This window comes from Perissodus microlepis, chromosome 3 (assembly GCF_051167445.1).
Source record: "Perissodus microlepis isolate ML-2025 ecotype Zambia chromosome 3, ASM5116744v1, whole genome shotgun sequence".
Classification (NCBI taxonomy): Eukaryota; Metazoa; Chordata; class Actinopteri; order Cichliformes; family Cichlidae; genus Perissodus; species Perissodus microlepis.
Window position 1 is genome coordinate 3,930,392 of NC_140463.1, and position 14,090 is coordinate 3,944,481.

At 40.9% G+C, this 14,090-nt stretch overlaps 1 protein-coding gene across 7 annotated transcripts in view; it reads right to left on the reverse strand.

The window, feature by feature from the left end:
- Positions 1 to 14,090, reverse strand: part of LOC146389485 (uncharacterized) — a 53,880-nt gene that overhangs the window by 14,682 nt on the left and 25,108 nt on the right. For 4 of the 7 annotated variants that reach the window (XM_084909890.1, XM_084909872.1, XM_084909861.1 and 1 more), the window contains 5 exons: positions 13,471 to 13,929; positions 9,648 to 10,085; positions 4,430 to 4,882; positions 1,162 to 1,617; positions 295 to 738 (listed from right to left, as the gene is read on the reverse strand). In XM_084909890.1, the coding sequence (XP_084766016.1) occupies positions 295 to 738; positions 1,162 to 1,617; positions 4,430 to 4,882; positions 9,648 to 10,085; positions 13,471 to 13,929 (2,250 nt within the window). The remainder of the gene's footprint in view (positions 1 to 294; positions 739 to 1,161; positions 1,618 to 4,429; positions 4,883 to 9,647; positions 10,086 to 13,470; positions 13,930 to 14,090) is intronic. The other 3 variants (XM_084909910.1, XM_084909881.1, XM_084909901.1) reach the window with 2 other exon arrangements.

Consider the following 14,090-nt stretch of genomic DNA (forward strand, 5'->3'; position numbering starts at 1 on the left):
CATTAAAAGTCGTCTGATATTTATAGAAAATATGAAACTTCATAGCAACAAACAGCTGAACACGTCAGTGAAACACAGTGAGAACGTTTCCCTCTGAAATATGACAGAGTCTGAATACATTTATAACATGATCCATGTAGATAAAGTGAAACATATGATGCTGATGACAAACAAGCAGCACAAGACAAAATCATCACTTTACAATTTATGGAGCTTCAAATATTTCCATCACTTATTTTCACAGCACATCTTTTCTTACAGATGTTTGACTCATGTGAAGAACATGTTATTTACCTGAGCTGTGAGATAAAAGGCAGACACTGCAGGAAACTCCTCAATTCACTCTCTTCTTCTTCTTCTTCTCCCCACATCAACAGCTCCACTTGTTTCTTCTCTGGTTGGAGTTTCAGCAGCTCCAGGAGGATGGAGGTCTTTCTCTCTGAGAGGTTTATGATCCAGACTGCAGGAGCTGACTGGAAAACTGACTGTAATGATGGAAGGACACTCAGACCTGTTTTAGTCTCACAGTCCTTCACATGGGAGTACAGATCCAACAGGAAGTCACTCTGATAACACTTATCCATGTGTCTCTCATGAACAAGGAATGTTTGATATGTGCACACTGATGCTAACAGCTCCAGGATCTTCTCTCCTGTCTGCTGCTCTCTCTCTGCTGCTGCACAGAACAGACTCACAAAGATCCTCGTTCGGTCTTCATCTGATGTCTCAGCATCAAAACTGTAACAATAAGAAGGAAACATTCAGTGATGATTTGATGTGAGCTGCATAAAAACAGCCACACACTGCTGATAGACTCCATCTGGTCCATGTTTCCTGTACATAATGACGCTCCATGTTAAATATATCATAAAAGAGGGAAACAGATCATCTCAGTTACAGCACATAACTAATTTATTAATCCTCATAAAAAGAAGAAAACACAAATATTTTAGAAATTTGTCAAAATTCCACTTTTAGAAGCTTCTTTAAATCAAGAAGAGACTGTAAAAACTTTATTTTAATTTAAGATTAAATTAATAGAAAAAGTTGTTTTTCTGCTTTCTTTGTAAAGTAACTATATACTATGTGTATACTGCATGTGGTGAACGCATGCTCTCCATCAAAACTCTTCACTAAGCTTCTGAATATAATCTGACTTACCTGAGCTGTGAGATAAAAGGCAGACACTGCAGCAAACTCCTCACTTCACTCTCTTCATGTGAGCAGCCTGTCAGCTCCACTTGTTTCTTCTCTGGTTGGAGTTTCAGCAGCTCCAGGAGGATGGAGGTCTTTCTCTTTGAGAGGTTTATGATCCAGACTGCAGGAGCTGACTGGAAAACTGACTGTAATGATGGAAGGACACTCAGACCTGTTTTAGTCTCACAGTCCTTCACATGGGAGTACAGATCCAACAGGAAGTCACTCTGATATTGCTTCAGATCATCAGCATCATCTTCATCTATGCGTCTCTCATAAAGAGGGAATGTCTGATATGTGCACACTGATGCTAACAGCTCCAGGATCTTCTCTCCTGTCTGCTGCTCTCTCTCTGCTGCTGCACAGAACAGACTCACAAAGATCCTCGTTCGGTCTTCATCTGATGTCTCAGCATCAACTCTGCAACAATAAGAAGGAAACATTCAGTGATGATTTGATGTGAGCTGCATTAAAACAACCACACACTGCTGACACACTTTGCAATGTTTGTGAGTTTCATCTGGATCTTTGTTGATTTTCTGTCTTCAGTAAAATAAAACTTTGATAAAAATCAGAGTCTGTTTATTTCTTTGGAAGTCAGCAAACTCATAAATTGAGCAGAGGATCAAATAATTATGTCACTGCTGTAAAAAGGTAGAACACTGTGTGAGAACAGCTGTAATACAGTGTTGTATTATTCATGTACGTCGGAGTATTTGGAGAGTTTAGATTTTATATTTGCTATGGTCACTGAATCCTGGTATTTCTTGGTTTAATGCAGTAACGTCTGTTTTCTACAATGTTTATATGACAGGAAATGCTGTTTGCGTTGGATTCTCTGTGATGAAGGAGATGGCGAGCCACCTCTGAACCTGATCACCTCCTTAGCCTGAGCAGCTGCTCTGAGTTTTCACTGTGCCAGACGAGGAGGCCACGCCCCCTTTTTCAGCCTTCACCTGTGTGAAAGCACAGCACCAAACAGCTTAGCTGCTGTGTTTCATTCAGGAGCACTTTGGAAGTGAACCTGACTGGACGTCTTTACTAAAACTGACTGACTACAAACCAGAGGAACCAACTACAGAACTTCCAAACTCTTAAACATCCCAGAGACACTTTCCTGCATCATCAGGTGACTCCTTGTGATGAGGGAGCAGCTAAAGTAGCCTTGATCACTTCAATATCAACATTGTGTTCGTGCTGTTTACACTCGTCTGTGACGCTGTGTGAAATATTCACTAGTGTTTTGTGATCATTCACATTTGACTTGAAAGAAGAAGTTTCAGGGCATTGAAGTTAAAGCTCTGAGTGGCTCCAGCTGCTCAGTGAGTCTCTTCCTCTCTTAAAGCCTCAAACAAACTCAGACTCTGGCCCTGCTCATTTAATATTCTGCAAACCTTCAGTGAGTTATGTTTGCACTGTGTGATCAATATTTGTATGTTCTGTATCACTTTGTGCGTTTTCCTTTTCCTGTCATGAAGACAGCTCAGACCTGCTGGAGTCTCCAGGTCCTGCTGAGCTTTCAGGTTATGTGATAAATGCTTTGGAAGTCATGGATGGGCCTCACTTTAGATCAGCTCACACAACATACTTCACTAACAACCAGTAACTGCCTGAATTAACTCAGGAATATCTGTAATACATGTACAACTTTATAAAGTGTTCATCCATCATTGGAAAAGTATCAAACTGCTGTCATTAAACATGTTATATTTGAGCCTCTTCAGCAAAACTTCATCATGTGTATCCATGTTTATGAACGACATACTGAGGAGGAGTAATGCTTCATAAATGATGAAACAAGTATTAACTAACACTAATGCTGAAGAGTGTGCAGCTGTTATAAAGTGTTAGCAGCAAAACACTAAACATCAACAATACAGAAACACACAGAGGGGAACAACAACATCTACAACAGCAGCTTCACCTGCTGCTCACATCACACACGTGGAAATCACATATTTACTAATATTTGATAATTCATTCATTTAGATTTAGATTTGTTTACACTGAAAGTTTGTAAAATTAGACTAAATTAATATTTTCTGGTTCAGAAAAGTCTTAAACACAAAGATTCACATGTTAGTGGCCACGTTGAGCCTCCTGTCAGTGTTTAGTTTCACCAGACTAGCTCTCTGTACCTGGCTATATCACCGTGGTAACAGATGCTGAACACAGCCTGGTTTAGATCAGGTTATGTTCAGAGCGTCAGATTAAAATCAGCTGTAAGTGACACATTTTCTCTGATTCTTTTATGTCCAGTCTGCTCTGAGCAGCACAGTCTGTGAGCCACATGGTCACACAAGTTTCCATGTATGCAGCTGCTGATGCAGTGTGAAACAGATGTGGACCCTAATCTGCTGCACATCTGTTTCACACATTACAACATCCATCAGTCTGTGTTTAGTCCATTTATCACAGAGAAGATCCACCAATAACATGAACGTCACTTTGATGTGGTGACAAACTCCTTCATCAGATTGTGTGTCAGAGCTGAATGCAGCGAGTAACCTTTCATGTTTAAGTGGATCGAGGTCAAAGTGTCACAGCTTTAATGTGCAGCTGTCAGCTTACAAATAAACTGCAGCACAGAGCGCTCACACACACATTCATTCATTCACATGTTAATGATTGCTACCAGCATCGCTTAGTCTCCTTTGATGCAGCAACAGTGTTGCCTGTGTTGTTATAGTTACATATTGTTTATAGCTCTGTGTCACCTGTTAATGTAACAATATTTCTTATTAATGGAGGTAAAAATCAGTGGGTCTACTTTGTGTGGAAGAAGAGAGAAATAACGTATGAATGGTCGTTGTGTGGATGTGGAGAAGAGAGGCCCCAAATGCAGGCTGAAGCTGAACATCCTGGATGACTCAAACTGTTTCACTCTGCAGTGAAAGCTGCTTGATGCTGTTTTGTTTTAAAGCCTATCAGAAACAGATAAATACCTTAACAGCATAATTATTATTAATATTTTTAATGAAGCTTTTTTTCCCAGGAGGTCTTAGTGATGCTGTAAATGTCACTAAGTGCAGTTTTATTCTCACAGACAAACTGTAACATGTTAAAAAACTGTTGAAGGTAAACGTCACAAATTTGTGGACTCATTTCTATAAACTGAGTTCAATCAAGCAGCAACTAAATTGTCAAATAGAGTTAAAATATTTTCATGAATTATTTTCAGCACTCATTTATTGTTAGACAGACTTTATTGTGTGAAGAACATGTCGTGTACCTGAGCTGTGAGATAAAAGGCAGACACTGCAGCAAACTCCTCACTTCACTCTCTTCATGTGAGCAGCCTGTCAGCTCCACTTGTTTCTTCTCTGGTTGGAGTTTCAGCAGCTCCAGGAGGATGGAGGTCTTTCTCTCTGAGAGGTTTATGATCCAGACTGCAGGAGCTGACTGGAAAACTGACTGTAATGATGGAAGGACACTCAGACCTGTTTTAGTCTCACAGTCCTTCACATGGGAGCACAGATCCAACAGGAAGTCACTCTGATATTGCTTCAGATAATCATGTTCATCTATGCGTCTCTCATGAAGAGGGAATGTTTGATATGTGCACACTGATGCTAACAGCTCCAGGATCTTCTCTCCTGTCTGCTGCTCTCTCTCTGCTGCTGCACAGAACAGACTCACAAAGATCCTGACTGCTTCATGACGACGTGACCACAGAGAAACAAAACTGTAACAATAAGAAGGAAACATTTAGAGATGACTTGATGTGAGCTGCATAAAAACAGCCACACACTGCTGATGCACTTGTCCATGTGTGTCCTGTATATAATGAAAAAGCCAGTGTTGGGAAGGTTACCTTTAAAATGTATTCCACTACAGATTACAGATTACATGCCCCAACATGTATTTTGTAATGTATTTCATTACAAAATACTCAATGAGTAACGTATTCTGAATACTATGGATTACATTTTTTCCCTCCTCCCTGGATTGCCCGGACGCTAAACTGCTTACTTGTCGCTGGATTTACCCGGCTGATCACCAAGCATCTGCCCGCTCTGCGACACGCTTTCCTACTCGGATTTGGATAACATCGCGCCGACGGGGAGTTTGTCGAAGCAATCTAAGCAATCCGCTACGCATACTCAGCTCTGAAGCTGTGTCAAAGTTTGCTGTGTCTTTTTTAGATTTGGCGCCTATAATTCCTGACTGCTGCTCAGTTCGCTCATCTGATGGTTATGCTGATACTTTGCTATCATTATTCTCATCTACCTCTGATTTGGCTGTACCTGATGACTGTTCTCTCTGTTCAGTTGACGGTTGTGCTAATATCCTGTTATCTGTTTGTTCTTTTATTCTTGATTCTGTTGCTCCCATCAAAATGAAGCGCCCTAGAACCTACTCTCATTGCTGGCTAAATGATACTACACGTGCCTTACGACGTGTCTGTCGCCGTGATGAGAGGAGGTGGAAAAAAGATAAACTTCAGGTTTCTTATGATATGTTACGGACCAGCCGCTCACAGTTTCAAACTGCTGCTAGAATGGCTAAGGCATCTTTTCTTTCCAAAGTCATTGTGGCTAATGGTCACAACCCCCGTATGCTATTTAAAATTTTTAATTCTGTTGTTAATCCCTGTCCTGATATGCCTTTACTGTATTCACAAGCTCTTTGTGAGCGTTTTCAAATTCTTTTTTTAGATAAGGTTTCATCCCTTAAGCTTTCCTCTTCGTCTGCCTCTTGTCCTGTCTTTTCCTCTGAGTGTAATTCAACTTTTCATCAATTTGAGCCCGTGTCGCTTTCGACTCTGAAGCAGCTGGTTGATCAACTGAAAAACACCAATGCTGTGTTTGATATTCTCCCATCACGCATTGTTAAGGGCTGCTTTGATGTAATTGGACCGAGCATTTTATTCTTAATGAATTTTTCTCTACTCTCTGGATCTGTCCCACTGGCCTTTAAGCATGCTGTAGTCCAGCCTATTCTGAAAAAGAAGAATCTTGATTGTTATGATCTTTTGAACTATCGACCGATCTCTAAGCTTCCGTTTCTGTCCAAGATCCTGGAGCGACTAGTTCTCTCTCAGCTTCAGGCGTACTTAGACGCAAACAACATTGCAGAGAAATTTCAGTCTGCCTTTAAGCCACGGCATAGCACTGAAACGGCCTTGCTTAGAGTTCTCAATGACCTATTTGTAAGCACTGACTCTGGACGCTCTGTGGTCCTGGTCTTATTGGACCTTTCCTCTGCTTTTGATATGGTCGATCATAACATTCTTCTACTAAGACTTGAGCATACTGTGGGTATAAGAGGCACTGCCCTCAACTGGTTTAAATCTTATCTTGCTGACAGGTCTTTTTCGGTTAATTTGGGCAACTTCTCATCTTCCTCGGTACCTGTAAGCTGTGGTGTGCCTCAAGGATCTGTATTAGGCCCTATTCTCTTTTCGCTATATCTGCTCCCTCTTGGGGCAATTTTTGAGAAGTATAATATTGCCTTTCATTGCTATGCTGATGATATACAGATTTATTTTGAGATTACTGACGATCTTGCTATGTCTTTTCACTATTTTCGTGAATGCATGCGTGAGGTTAAAGGTTGGTTCAAGAGTAATTCTCTTGTCCTGAACGAAAAGAAAACGGAGATCGTGGTGTTTGATAGTAAAATCCCCCGCGACCAACTGTGTGCTGCTCTGATGCCTTTTGCTAGCTCTCCTTCTGATTATGCCAGTAATTTAGGCATACTACTGGATAGCTCGCTTAAATTTGACAAGCAAGTGTCTGCTGTTGTGAGGTCTAGTTTTAATCAGCTGCGCCTCATTTCTAAGGCTAAGCGCTATATTCCTCACATTGACCTGGAAAAACTCATTCACGCATTCGTGACTTCCAGGTTGGACTACTGCAACTCTCTTTACATTGGCCTTTCCTCCACCCTTCTCGTTAGATTGCAGACTGTCCAGAATGCGGCGGCACGCCTTTTGACAGGTAGCAGGAAGTTTTCTTCCATCACTCCTGTTCTTGCTGGCTTGCACTGGCTTCCAATTAAATACCGTATTCAATTTAAAATATTACTTTTCACCTACAAAACCATTAATAACTTGGCGCCGAGCTACCTCAATGAGCTTCTCAGGTTACACACTCCTGTCAGAGCACTTAGATCTGCTACCCAAATTTTTCTGGAGCAACCTCGTTCTCGGCTGAAGTCTCGTGGTGACCGTGCGTTTGCTGTAGCTGCCCCGGTCTTATGGAACAACCTTCCTGTTGCTATCCGGACGTCTGACTCTATGCCACTGTTTAAATCACGGCTGAAGACTTATTTGTTTAATCTTGCCTTTCCACCTAGTTAACACTTGGTGTGCGTTGTACATGTTTATCCGTTATGCTTGTGAACTACTTTTATATCTTATGATTGTCAAGGTTTTTATAATTGATACGTGCCAGGTCCTTTCTCTTTTCCCTCCCATCTCCCTTTTCCTATTTTATTTTTGTCAAGCACCTTGGTATACCCTTGGTTTTTTAGTGTGCTTTATAAATAAAGTTTATTATATTATTATTATTACTTAATATATTATCAAGATTTTACAACTACATTAATGTCTTATTGCTGTGTGATTTATTACTATTACTGAAGGTTACTCACCATACCAAAACCAACTAGATTTGAAATTTATTTCAAACCTAAAACCTTTAGTAAACAATTAAACAAATAAGAGTAAACTGCAATCATTTACTTGTAGCAATAAAATAATCTACTAACTCTTTTAAGCTCTGTCCACACCTATACAGCTTTTTCTATGTGTATGGGCCTTTCGTTCACACGTAAACGGCATTTTGAATAATCTAAAACTGAGATTTTTTAAAACTCCTTCTTTGCATTTACGTGGACGAGGAATACGGGGTTCATCACGCAACGTCAAAAGTTGTGCGCCTTTTTTCACGTCACATTTTTCACGTCTTACTGTTTGTGGTTTTTACACACTTACACATGCAGTTACTGTCCCCCCATATAAAGGCAGAGGCGTCATTATTTTATGTTTAAAGCGGACCCCCGTTTATTGCAGCAGTTAGGTTCTAAAAATATCCCGCGATAGGTGAAATCTGTACAGTAGTCAGCTTCATTTTTTAAAGTTATTATAGATGTTTGAAGGCTGTAGACACTTTCCTCAGACAGGTATGAACATTTTCACTCTTCTCTCTCTTGTTTAAACACAAAGTTCAAACCTTGTTAGAAAAATAAGTCCAGTATTATAGAATCAAACCAAAGATCAAACCTTGTTTTCAGAACATGGGAACAGAGCAGCTGCAGAGAATTCAACATTAATGAATCAATGGTACAGAAGTAGACGAAGCAAGAAGAATGACTCAAGTTTGACTTCTCTGACTGTTTGGCTTTGCTTAATGCGTCTTATAATCTGAAAAATGCGGTAACTTCTACCTCGTGGCTCAAGAGTTGGGAGTTCGCCTTGTAATTGGAAGGTTGCCGGTTCGAGCCCCGGCTTGGACAGTTTCGGTCGTTGTGTCCTTGGGCAAGACACTTCACCCGTTGCCTACTGGTGGTGGTCAGAGGGCCTGGTGGCGCCAGTGTCCGGCAGCCTCGCCTCTGTCAGTGCGCCCCAGGGTGGCTGTGGCTACAATGTAGCTTGTCATCACCAGTGTGTGAATGAGTGGATGACTGGATGTGTAAAGCACTTTGGGGTCCTTAGGGACTAGTAAGGCGCTATATAAATACAGGCCATTTACCATTTACCATTTCCTTTAGCATGTCCAGAAGTCAAACTTTTGGTGCCATAGTTAGCGTCTTCCTCAGCCTCTTGGGAGCTACCACAGGAGCCTTTGATGGTGAAAAGGTTTCGTCGACATTGTTTTGTTTGTGGGGAAGAAAACTTACAAACATACAGCACTGCTAGCGATCGAGGATTTATGTAAATTTGACAAGCTGAACTCGTTCTGTACTGGACAGGAGACACGGCTCAAGGTTGATTGATAATGGTCTGCAAATATTTTTTCAATAATAATTTTTACAAATATTTCTTACAGCTCTAATGTGCAGCTGTCAGCTTACAAATAAACCGCAGCACAGAGCGCTCACACAAATATATTCATTCACTTCTTCATAAATGTTTATCATCCATTCATGTGCTCATGTTTGTGACTGATGAAGGCGGCATTCGATTGGTCCATTTAGTGTGGAAGAAGACAGAAATAACAAATCAAAGGCCCCCTTTTATGTAAGTGTGGACAGAGACTGAAGCTGAGTGAACATAAAGTTTTCCCCACATTGTCACAGCTGTCATCTCTGACTGCAGGTTTAGCTTTCATCAAGCCAGCTCACACAAAGAAAGCCTGCTTATGATCAAGCTGCTTCACTCTTCAGCTCTCTGTACAATTATACAATTATATTAAAATGCATATACTGAAAAATGTTTCCACTGCTGACTTCAGGGAGCATCTCGTCTTCTGAGGAATTAATCATGTAAAGAAGAATTCATGTACCTGAGCTGTGAGATAAAAGGCAGACACTGCAGCAAACTCCTCACTTCACTCTCTTCATGTGAGCAGCCTGTCAGCTCCACTTGTTTCTTCTCTGGTTGGAGTTTCAGCAGCTCCAGGAGGATGGAGGTCTTTCTCTCTGAGAGGTTTATGATCCAGACTGCAGGAGCTGACTGGAAAACTGACTGTAATGATGGAAGGACACTCAGACCTGTTTTAGTCTCACAGTCCTTCACATGGGAGCACAGATCCAACAGGAAGCTAATCTGATAATACTTATTTATGTGTCTCTCATGAACAAGGAATGTTTGATATGTGCACACTGATGCTAACAGCTCCAGGATCTTCTCTCCTGTCTGCTGCTCTCTCTCTGCTGCTGCACAGAACAGACTCACAAAGATCCTGACTGCTTCATGGAGACGTGACCTCAGAGGAAGAACCCTGTAACAATAAGAAGGAAACATTTAGAGATGATTTGATGTGAGCTGCATAAAAACAACCGCACACTGCTGATGCACTTGTCCATGTGTGTCCTGTTTATAATGAAACAGCCAGTGTTGGGAAGGTAAGTTTTCAAATGTATTCCACTACAGATTACAGATTACATGCCCCAAAAGGTATTTTGTAACGTATTCTGAATACTATGGATTACTTAATACATTATCAAGATTTTACAACTACATTAATGTCTTATTGCTGTGTGATTTATTACTATTACTGAAGGTTACTCACCATACCAATACCAACTAGATTTGAAATTTAATTCACACCTCAAACCTTTAGTAAACAATTAAACAAATAATAGTAAAAATGCAATCATTTACTTGTAGCAATAAAATAATCTTCTACGTTTTTTAAGCTCTGTCCACACCTATACAGCTTTTTCTATGTGTATGGGCCTTTCGTTCACACGTAAACGGCATTTTGAATAATCTAAAACTGAGATTTTTTAAAACTCCTTCTTTGCATTTACGTGGACGAGGAATACGGGGTTCATCACGCAACGTCAAAAGTTGTGCGTCTTTTTTCACGTCACATTTTTCACGTCTTACTGTTTGTGGTTTTTACACACTTACACATGCAGTTACTGTCCCCCCATATAAAGGCAGAGGCGTCATTATTTTATGTTTAAAGCGGACCCCCGTTTATTGCAGCAGTTAGGTTCTAAAAATATCCCGCGATAGGTGAAATCTGTACTGTAGTCAGCTTCATTTTTTAAAGTTATTATAGATGTTTGAAGGCTGTAGACACTTTCCTCAGACAGGTATGAACATTTTCACTCTTTTCTCTCTTGTTTAAACACAAAGTTCAAACCTTGTTAGAAAAATAAGTCCAGTATTATCGAATCAAACCAAAGATCAAACCTTGTTTTCAGAACATGGGAACAGAGCAGCTGCAGAGAATTCAACATTAATGAATCAATGGTACAGAAGTAGACGAAGCAAGAAGAATGACTCAAGTTTGACTTCTCTGACTGTTTGGCTTTGCTTAATGCGTCTTATAATCTGAAAAATGCGGTAACTTCTACCTTCCTTTAGCATGTCCAGAAGTCAAACTTTTGGTGCCATAGTTAGCGTCTTCCTCAGCCTCTTGGGAGCTACCACAGGAGCCTTTGATGGTGAAAAGGTTTCGTCGACATTGTTTTGTTTGTGGGGAAGAAAACTTACAAACATACAGCACTGCTAGCGATCGAGGATTTATGTAAATTTGACAAGCTGAACTCGTTCTGTACTGGACAGGAGACACGGCTCAAGGTTGATTGATAATGGTCTGCAAATATTTTTTCAATAATAATTTTTACAAATATTTCTTACAGCTCTAATGTGCAGCTGTCAGCTTACAAATAAACCGCAGCACAGAGCGCTCACACACATCTACAGGGAGTGCAGAATTATTAGGCAAATGAGTATTTTGTCCACATCATCCTCTTCATGCATGTTGTCTTACTCCAAGCTGTATAGGCTCGAAAGCCTACTACCAATTAAGCATATTAGGTGATGTGCATCTCTGTAATGAGAAGGGGTGTGGTCTAATGACATCAACACCGTATATCAGGTGTGCATAATTATTAGGCAACGTCCTTTCCTTTGGCAAAATGGGTCAAAAGAAGGACTTGACAGGCTCAGAAAAGTCAAAAATAGTGAGATATCTTGCAGAGGGATGCAGCAGTCTCAAAATTGCAAAGCTTCTGAAGCGTGATCATCGAACAATCAAGCGTTTCATTCAAAATAGTCAACAGGGTCGCAAGAAGCGTGTGGAAAAACCAAGGCGCAAAATAACTGCCCATGAACTGAGAAAAGTCAAGCGTGCAGCTGCCAAGATGCCACTTGCCACCAGTTTGGCCATATTTCAGAGCTGCAACATCACTGGAGTGCCCAAAAGCACAAGGTGTGCAATACTCAGAGACATGGCCAAGGTAAGAAAGGCTGAAAGACGACCACCACTGAACAAGACACACAAGCTGAAACGTCAAGACTGGGCCAAGAAATATCTCAAGACTGATTTTTCTAAGGTTTTATGGACTGATGAAATGAGAGTGAGTCTTGATGGGCCAGATGGATGGGCCCGTGGCTGGATTGGTAAAGGGCAGAGAGCTCCAGTCCGACTCAGACGCCAGCAAGGTGGAGGTGGAGTACTGGTTTGGGCTGGTATCATCAAAGATGAGCTTGTGGGGCCTTTTCGGGTTGAGGATGGAGTCAAGCTCAACTCCCAGTCCTACTGCCAGTTTCTGGAAGACACCTTCTTCAAGCAGTGGTACAGGAAGAAGTCTGCATCCTTCAAGAAAAACATGATTTTCATGCAGGACAATGCTCCATCACACGCGTCCAAGTACTCCACAGCGTGGCTGGCAAGAAAGGGTATAAAAGAAGAAAAACTAATGACATGGCCACCTTGTTCACCTGATCTGAACCCCATTGAGAACCTGTGGTCCATCATCAAATGTGAGATTTACAAGGAGGGAAAACAGTACACCTCTCTGAACAGTGTCTGGGAGGCTGTGGTTGCTGCTGCACGCAATGTTGATGGTGAACAGATCAAAACACTGACAGAATCCATGGATGGCAGGCTTTTGAGTGTCCTTGCAAAGAAAGGTGGCTATATTGGTCGCTGATTTGTTTTTGTTTTGTTTTTGAATGTCAGAAATGTATATTTGTGAATGTGGAGATGTTATATTGGTTTCACTGGTAAAAATAAATAATTGAAATGGGTATATATTTGTTTTTTGTTAAGGTGCCTAATAATTATGCACAGTAATAGTCACCTGCACACACAGATATCCCCCTAAAATAGCTAAAACTAAAAACAACTTCCAAAAACATTCAGCTTTGATATTAATGAGTTTTTTGGGTTCATTGAGAACATGGTTGTTGTTCAATAATAAAATTATTCCTCAAAAATACAACTTGCCTAATAATTCTGCACTCCCTGTATTCATTCACTTCTTCATAGATGTTTATCATCCATTCATGTGCTCATGTTTGTGACTGATGAAGGCGGCATTCGATTGGTCCATTTAGTGTGGAAGAAGACAGAAATAACAAATCAAAGGCCCCCTTTTATGTAAGTGTGGACAGAGACTGAAGCTGAGTGAACATAAAGTTTTCCCCACATTGTCACAGCTGTCATCTCTGACTGCAGGTTTAGCTTTCATCAAGCCAGCTCACACAAAGAAAGCCTGCTTATGATCAAGCTGCTTCACTCTTCAGCTCTCTGTACAATTATACAATTATATTAAAATGCATATACTGAAAAATGTTTCCACTGCTGACTTCAGGGAGCATCTCGTCTTCTGAGGAATTAATCATGTAAAGAAGAATTCATGTACCTGAGCTGTGAGATAAAAGGCAGACACTGCAGCAAACTCCTCACTTCACTCTCTTCATGTGAGCAGCCTGTCAGCTCCACTTGTTTCTTCTCTGGTTGGAGTTTCAGCAGCTCCAGGAGGATGGAGGTCTTTCTCTCTGAGAGGTTTATGATCCAGACTGCAGGAGCTGACTGGAAAACTGACTGTAATGATGGAAGGACACTCAGACCTGTTTTAGTCTCACAGTCCTTCATATGGGAGTACAGATCCAACAGGAAGTCACTCTGATATTGCTTCAGATAATCATCATCATCTTCATCTATGCGTCTCTCATGAAGAGGGAATGTTTGATATGTGCACACTGATGCTAACAGCTCCAGGATCTTCTCTCCTGTCTGCTGCTCTCTCTCTGCTGCTGCACAGAACAGACTCACAAAGATCCTGACTGCTTCATGACGACGTGACCTCAGAGGAACAACACTGGAACAATAAGAAGGAAACATTTAGTGATGATTTGATGTGAGCTGCATAAAAACAACCGCACACTGCTGATGGACTCCATGTTGTATATAATGAAAGTTCATTTTAAAGCCATCTTCCATCAGAGCAGCTGAACAATGTTCTTAGACAGTTACTGACTC